Source organism: Buceros rhinoceros, unplaced genomic scaffold, assembly GCF_000710305.1.
Source record: "Buceros rhinoceros silvestris isolate BGI_N320 unplaced genomic scaffold, ASM71030v1 scaffold32933, whole genome shotgun sequence".
NCBI lineage: Eukaryota > Metazoa > Chordata > Aves > Bucerotiformes > Bucerotidae > Buceros > Buceros rhinoceros.
Genome location: NW_010402378.1, coordinates 39565 through 48318, shown reverse-complemented (window position 1 = coordinate 48318; position 8754 = coordinate 39565). Strand labels below are relative to the sequence as shown.

Below are 8754 nucleotides of genomic sequence, written 5' to 3'. Positions count from 1 at the left end.
GCCGGGAGTGCTGCTGCCTCCATCAGCGCGCCGCGGGCTGCCTTCGGCCTGTGCCCGACGGGGACCCACCGCGGCGGCTGGTGAAAGGGTCCTCGGTGCTCCGGGTCTGGCCTGGCAGGCTGGGGTAAGCAGAGGCGTGAGTTCGTTGAGAAGTTCTGGCTTTTGCTGCCTTTTTTTTTTCCTAGTAGTTGATTACAAGTTATTGTCATTATAGTAGCATATTTTTACGGCTGTGGAGTCAAGGGCACTTGAAAGCCTCCTGTGGATGACGCTCAGGTGGAGATTTATTTTGCAGTTGGGAAGATCAGGAAAATTCTATTGAGTTCAATAAGGGATTTAACTGAGGGGCATCAAGGGAGAGATGTGCAGTGAGAACGTATAGGGTGTTTTGCTGTTGCGGAAAAACGGCTCTAACAGTGAATTCCCTATGTCAAAAGCATCAGTTTTCTCTGAATTTTTCACCAGTTCACGCAGTGCCCAGGAAAGCATCAGCCAGGTGAAGGTACTCCCAGGTTGTTCCTGCAGAGCTTGACTTCTGGCCAGAGGGCAGTAGGTCTCAGTGACGTGCTGATGGGATGAACATTGAGAACTGCTGCCGTGCTCTCCTGGCGTCAATAACAGCCTGTGTCATACAGCTACATAAGATAAAGAGCTAAGTCTTGGAGAGGGCAGTGCCTTGGGGAAGGTGCTGTGTAGTGATTCTACATCTTTCACCTGTCTTGGGTGTGTTCTTTGGTTTATAGATTTTATTGAGGAAAGCAGCTTGCTTTTGCTGAGAAGCTTACAAAAGGCCGCTTAGGTAGCTGTCATGTCTTGTTCAGCACACAGGTTTGACCTGGAAATCCCACTTGAAAAGCTTGGGAATTGGATAGTTATTAGCTTTATCCCTAAATCCTTCTATGAAGTGAGCGTGGCAAATGTGGGGCTGCAGGTTTAAAAGTTATTTAGCTCAGACACTACTTTAATATAAAGGGGGATGCCTGATACTGCATTTTCAAACTTAAAAATGCTGAACCACGCGCTTAACATTATTAAAGGCATAGACATTACGTAGGTCAAGGGAAAACACAAAAGAATTAAGCTACAGCTGTGCAAATGTCACTAAATCAAATTCTTCATAGCAGTTTTTCTCAGGGAAACATCTGAATGAAAAACAGATCTGTCTTTTCTTAGGTAGCCATGGTATCCTGCAGGAGTTTTTCCTTGAAATCTTCTGAAAAAGCAGATTGCTTTAAAGCCAAAACTTTGCTCATATTCTTTTGCACCCTTATCAGGCTTTGTGTAACTTCCAAAGAATTGGTAAAACTGTTTCACAGATCACCTGTTCACCTACCAAAAATATTTTCTGGAAACCATTTTCCTACAACTTCAAATGGAGATATATAATAGCAAAACCTACCCAGACTTTGGAATAACTTCTACTCATTATTCCAAAAATGAAATTAAAAAATACATAATAATATTTTTTACCTCAGAGTGTTATTGTTTCATATTCTTCTTCTTCTTGCAGCACCTGCCAGTGTTCGTTGCGTCCATAATGATGTTGCGGTACCCGACTTCTCTGCCTATCGTCGTCAAGACGTGCTGGATCCCACCACATCTTCTCAAAGCAGCAGTGAAGCTAGAAAAGGGTTTTCCTACCTGTTGACTGCAACGACCTGCGTAGCAACTGCATATGCTGCTAAGAATGTTGTCACCCAGTTTATTTCCAGCCTGAGTGCCTCTGCTGATGTGCTGGCGCTGTCAAAGATTGAGATCAAGTTATCTGACATTCCAGAAGGCAAGAACATGGCTTTCAAGTGGAGAGGGAAGCCCCTTTTTGTGCGTCACCGAACCCAGGCAGAGATTAAACAGGAAGCTGATGTTGATGTATCTAAACTGAGGGATCCACAGCATGACTTAGACAGAGTAAAAAAACCAGAATGGGTCATATTGGTAGGTGTCTGCACTCACCTTGGCTGCGTACCCATTGCTAACTCGGGAGATTTTGGCGGTTATTACTGCCCTTGCCATGGGTCCCATTACGATGCCTCTGGCAGAATCAGGAAAGGTCCCGCTCCCCTTAACCTTGAGGTTCCAATTTACCAGTTTGTTGGCGAGGATCTCGTGATTGTTGGCTGAATAACGAGGTGCTTGCTCGCTCTCATGTTCCTGTGAACATACACACAAAAGGATTAACCAAGATTGTGCAATACTGTAAAAACATACTAGCTGTCTAGATTGTCCACCAGAAGTATGTTCAGTTTGATAAAGTGTGTTCAATGTTAATAAAAACTTGGAGTGAGCACTTGTGCCTGACTTATGGTAATGTGTATTTATTTCTGTACAGGCTTCTCGTGTGTCTAGTCAGAGATCCTAGAGCAGAACCAGAGCATGTTTGTGGAGCCCTCCTGAAAGGCTGCTGATTCAAGACAGACACTGAACTACAAAGCCATTAGTTCCTTCATACCACATAATTTCTTTTGGTTTTACTGCATTATGGGAAGGAACATCATCTAAAAAAGACGTTGCCATAAACTTCTAACTGAAGTTTCAATATAGAATCCTATAAGATGTAATCCTTTTCCTTCCAGTGTTCCTGCTTCTCCTCAGCTGGCTGATTTTTCTCCTTTACAACAAAGTCTTTACGAAGTTGCTGAACAGAGTTCATGCTTATTTAATAAAAGCTCTTCAGATATAGGGAGTAAAGATACTAAAATCACAACTTTTAATATTTGGCATTTCAAAAGCTTTGTCTTTCCTTTTTTGTATCTTTAGAAGCGGGGCAATATTTTTAATGGTTACTGCTGCCAAAGGAACAATTACTGCAGAGACTGGATGAAAATTCAGAATATTAAGCCATTTTTATAGCTAATGACATGCAGTTTCTTAACCCCTCTGATTTGTTAAATCCACTTGTCAGAATTGAAGGCAGCTTCCCACACAGCCTCTGTACAGTCATTAACGTATGTTCTTGCAAACTAAATGAGACAGCGTTCTCAAAGGTCATGTTGCGCAGCAGCACAGAGGACACTCTTGCCACTAATCACCAAAAAAGTCTGCAAGAAGAAACTCTGCAGAGGGGCTTCCTACACAGTTCAGGTACATCTGAGGAACACAGTAATCAGTTCCACAGTTAAATCAGCATTTCTCATCAGCAGAAGTGACAGGTGACAGACCAATAATGACCCTTCTCCAGCTAATTTCTACAGGGAAATACTGACCTTAACATTTCCAAACTTGTAGATCTTGGCTTCTCAAATGATACCAATACGTTATACTTCCAGAGAAAAACAAACGCAATACATAAATGTCCTGCTTGCAAAGCTGGTATCTACTCCCAAGGGCAAATGACACCCTTTCTGCATTCCTAACCTCCTCCTGGGGTTCGGAGGCAAACCACACCACCACAGAGTGCTCCCGAGCACACACAGCTGGAGGCAGGCAGGCTCACCTGCACAGCCCGCTGCGTTCGTTTTGTGTTCTGTCCTGTAAGACGAGCCTGCCAGCATGCAGGCAAGCTGAGCCATGGCCGCAGCAGCACTGGGCACATCCTGAATCTGGAATTTCTGAAATCTTTAAGATGCAGAATACTCTATCATTCAGTTACCCTATTCCAGGCTACCATCAAACCCCAAGGTCTTCAGTATTAAACTAGAGCCCACCCACATGAGCTGTTCTCTGCAACCTTCAGGGATAAGCCAAGAAATAATAGGCTTGAATTAGAAGCAAAGAGATTTAACTGACACCCTGCAGGGGAGAAAATGAGTCTTTGCAACTACAGAATATTAATAGTTAAAAACAGTTCAAGACTGGATACCTGAAAAGAGAAGCAGAATGTCTGCACTGGAAATTGTGAAGAACTCTTGTCATTAGCAGCTCAGGCATAACTGATGGTGCTTTGGGGACCTTCCAAGGTGCTTCCAGCTGTATGTCTCTGTGAATCTATGAAAACAGAAGAGTGGATGGTTTATAACATTTTTAATGCATCATATTTTATCTTTGAAGACTAAAATCTGTGGGGATAAAATGTAATGTGAAAATTAATAGAATTCTTGGTACAAGAATAAGGTAGGCTGAGGAATCCTCATGCTGAAGAAAAAAATGGCTGATTCCAAAACATTCCTCTGGTCAGGAAGTTGTAAAGTAGGGAAAAATGACTGAATGCATTCTTCTTTCTCACGTTCTTTCCTTGGGGGGTCTGCTTATCCCCACTTTAGAGGTAGGACGCTGAGCTAGTCCATTGCCTTTTTGTCTGACACAAGAGTTGTTCTTACATTGTTGAACATCTTACATCAACGATGACTAGCACAAAATGAAATACAAGAGAGAAATAACAGACTGTAACTTGTCTTGCTTAAAGAAAACACAGAACTGTCAGCGTTTATTGTCCTAACACAACTGACAACCAGTTTGTGTCATAACTGTAATAAATTTTCTTCATTTAGCATTATAATATTTTAATAACCCCAGGACATTAATTATGACATTGCCTTGTTCCAACAATATGTAATCAAAATGTAATATACCACATTGTTTACTACTTGCTTTATTTTTTTTTTCAGCATTAGAGATTTAAAATAAGCAATTCTGGAATTAAAACATCGCATTAGCGATGCATGCGTTGCTTGGTTTTACTTAACTCTTCCAGGAGCTGGAAACACGAGACAGGGAGGTGATCTTTTCTGCCTATAAACAGCAGAAGAATTAGTAAGGGATGACAACTTTTAACATCATCACATAGTACTGATGGCTGGGCTCTTTTGTTAGCCAGTTGCAGCGCGACAACCACACTATTCACTTCATCCTCCCCCATGCCAAACAGAGGTTACACCCCTAGAGGCAGAGCTGGGGTCAGGAGGCGAACAGTGAAAATGCTCGTTGGTCCTGCATCAGGACTTAGCATGAGCCTGTATGTCAGTTATCTTTAGTAAAAAATGCTGTAGTAAAAATCTCCAATATCTGGATGTTGGTGCATAATTTTCTGCAAGCAATCTAACAGTAGCATTGGACAGAACCGGTTTACTCCCACCATGTAACATGGTAACAGAACTCCAAATTTTCCTCTGTGAGCTGTCATACAATTCGCAAGTAATTGCAGTACGTGTCAGCCTCTAATTCCTATCACTAATGAAAAGTGCCAGCTTCCTGCAGAGATCTTTTGGTTTGCACAGCCCTGGGATGATCGAAGGAGCTGTGGAGGAATGCATTATTTCCGAGCAGGTCCAGGAAATCTTACGTGTATGGTGAACTAATGGTTAAAAAGGAATACTTGAAGTACAATGCAAACAGCTTGAATGTAAGTCCTGAGATGAGAGACTTTGCACATGCAGAAATTATTCTCCCTTGTTTGAAGATGTTGAAGGAAGAGCAAGAAGCAGCTAAATGAGGTAAGTTTTAATTCACAGGTTAACAGCACTGGGGTTTGTGTTCGGACCAGGAGAAGGAGGGTGCCAAGCAGTTTATTTTGTAACTGTAGCTGTAGTGAATAACTCACTGGTAGCTGGTGACTGGTGACAGCACCCTTTAGGTAACATTGCTATTGGGGGGTGGGAAGGAGCTCTCCATTTGGATTGCAACAAATACAACAAAATATTTCAGTGTCAGTCTGACCTGTCACCTGGAGGAAGCCCCCGCTACATACAGAACAGCCTCTCAGTTGTGACAGGCTACGGGTGGGGTTTTCCCCTCTCCTTTCAGTTCCAACTGAACTGTAATTTTGAATTAAGTACCAAAATATCACAAGTTTCAGTAGCTTGTCTAGCAGTTTGCCTGGAACTGTCTATTTCGCAAAGGTCTGAAATACACAGCGGTTTTGGGCAAGCTAGAATTTGGCTCATAGATTTCCCACTGACGTGCCTATAGTGACATGACAAATTCTGACCTAGCGATTATCCTTTCCCTATAAGAACATCAATTTTGACTGCCTGGTGAACAGACTGCATATTTAGGTCAATACGTTTTCCCTTTTACCCTTATAACGTGCTTTGATCTTGATGTTTTTATTTGAATGTTAATGTTTACACAAGAAAAAGCCATCATTTACTTTTCCTCTCCAGTTCTTTTAATACTTCTGTTTTAAACTACAGTGCAAAATTAAAATCTCTCTCCTAGACACTGTTACTTTGCACTGGTTAGAAAGACGAGTAACTGCTTCAAAACATTTGCGTTGCTTCTAACTGAACAAAACATTGCTGTTAGCTCCTAAGGCATGTCTGGTGTTGTATACCTGAGTGATAGTCAAACTCTTGCATTAGGGTACAAGAAAAGAAACTACCTCTACACATGTATATGTACATGCAAACAAGTACGTGTTAGACTCTGAGAATGCAGTAATTTAATCTTCACTAGGGTATTTTCTATATCAGCTTTTGGAAGGCTGGACATTCATCCTAATTTTTTTTTAGGCCATAATCCCAGTGCCATGCAGCTTGTCCTGATCACTTCCTTAACATACTGGAAAGGTTGTTCATGATCGTTTAATAGAATTTGACAAAGATCATCTCTTCTTGTGCCAATCATTTTTCAGAACCATTTGTTTTTGAAGACAGTTTCCTATTTTGACAGATAATCTGCCCTTCCTTACAATTCATATCAATACATACAGGTGATTCTTACAAAGGTCTATAAATCATCAACCTTTTTCAGCCCGAATTTCTTGTCATCTCTAGGCTGCTCTGCTGAGCTCACTAAAGGTTGCCATTGCCACTGCTATTTATTTTCCTTAGTTTCTTTCCTCCTCTCTACCTTTTCAGTTCATGTAATTTCCCAGGCAAACATAGTTCTACTTATGCTAGCAGGTCACCTGCTCTGCAGTAAGCATCACATCTGTCAGCATCTCTTGTAGACAAGGAGTGATATTCCACAGGCTCTGCACTGTGAGCACACTATAAACTTTGGGCCGTTCACCTGCACTCACAACCCCAGTGAAAAACACAAGTATTGATCAACTGCGTAGCTTAAAAGAAGTCTGAAAGATAAGTGATAAAATCATGGAGTCATGATCTAGCTTGTGGTTACAGGTTAGGTAGGCTTTACATTCAGAGACCACCAGTCTAGAAATAATTGTCTTAATCCAGGATTAAGACAAAGGAAGCATAAATCTATTCAAAGAGATCTAGAGTCAGCATGAAACAGGTTGTTGCAATCGAAGCATACAGCACACAGGAGTAGGTGTATCACCCTGCAGGTGTAATGGTAGTCTAGCTCTGTCTCATCTTATGTACCAAACTGAACAGTGCCGTGTGGCTTCAGTCTTCACTGGCAAAATAAATGCACCATAAACAGCAACGAATTACAAACTGCTGATTGCCAGAGCCCTGCTGCATACAGCACAGCCAGAGCCACAGCCTCGGTACCTTTCGTGAAGAAGATTTGGCAACCTGCGAAGAAAAACGTCTTCCATCTGTGACTGCATTTCTTCCCATCATGTTCATGATATGTAAGTAATTTTCCCTTCCATTTACCTTCCACAAAGCTCAGAGGTAGCAGAAACTGCTTCATTCTGGTTTTTAGCTGTCTTTCATTCATCAGTAGTCTATCATCAGTATGTTACTCCCAGGTGAGATATAATCTATTAACATTTTTGGCAGCTGCCTGTGTGCTGATTTTTCACTGTCTTTACCCAGGTGAACTTTAAGGGAATGTTTTTTAGCTGATTTGTATGTTTGGACAACACGAAACAGTTTATTTTATTCTGTAATTAGTTTCATCAGGATCGGTTTGCTCCTCATGAGAGAAGAAAGAATTCCAAACATTGCACATATTTGGTCTTTCTCTTGCGTTCTTTAGACTTAGTTCCAAAGCCATTCTTGTTTCCTGTGCAGCTTTTGGAAGCATCTACATTTATCTGTTGATATTTCTATTTTGAAATAAATCACAACAATTAAATAATACTGAAGTCCTTGACTAGAATTATCTTTAGCAACTCTTTTAGCTAATGTTTATAAAAACACTTTCATCTAAGGATCTTAGAGACTGCTATTGCCGTTATCTCCTAAGCTGCATCCCAGTTGCACTGCAGCGTGTATTCCTGAATGACACCCTGCTTTGAAGTCCTTAAATTACACAAGGAAGTCATGGCTTCAGGACATTTTTGACAATAATTGTAGTTTTTTATAAAACTCTTCCAGCTCACTATGTGAGAAAGTAAATCTCAGTGTTTTCATTGTTCTTGGTTCATATTTTATTTAGGCCAAGATTAGCTTGTCACTCACTCATCTCCAACCTCTGACTCCCCAGAAATGTCCTTCAGTGCAACTACAGAAACTCCTCTATATGCAGCATGTTTATTTCTGTTTCATTTATGTGCTAATCTTTGATATATTCAACTCATTCTACCAAACGCTTGTACTTGTACATAACACTTTTCCAATGGTGGTTCAAAGTCACATTTTCTTCCCTCTGCGAGAGGTAATTTAGGTATAACATCTACTATTTAGCCACAACTCCAGGTCCTGTAGAGAAGCTCTTCTCCTTTCCCCCATGACTGCCTTAACCCCAGCAGAACGACACCGTCTGATAAGGAATGGCAATACGTGGAATACAGTTACCTGCAGAACAGCATGGGTAACAAAAAACTGATTAGGGTGATGTAGTCCACCGCTAGTCAGCTCAAGTACAGGTTTAGTAGTTCACATGCTCTGCACATTCTTTATAGACTCTCACCAACCTCCCACTGGGCCAATATATTTGGTCAGTGATTGACCTGAAATTAAATTCTTTTAAAACTCATGTTTCGTGCAGTACAAATCAGAAAACAGCACAGCAAGAAGA

The 8754-nt window shown here is 41.2% G+C and overlaps 1 protein-coding gene across 1 annotated transcript; it reads left to right on the top strand.

Moving 5' to 3' along the window:
- Positions 1-1510: 1510 nt before the first annotated feature.
- On the top strand, positions 1511-2229 carry LOC104488603 (cytochrome b-c1 complex subunit Rieske, mitochondrial; the record flags this gene model as incomplete). Its single annotated transcript, XM_010132627.1, has 1 exon — positions 1511-2229. A coding segment is annotated over one exon (611 nt), but the record flags the coding sequence as incomplete, so codon positions are not given.
- Between the last annotated feature and the right edge of the window lie 6525 nt (positions 2230-8754).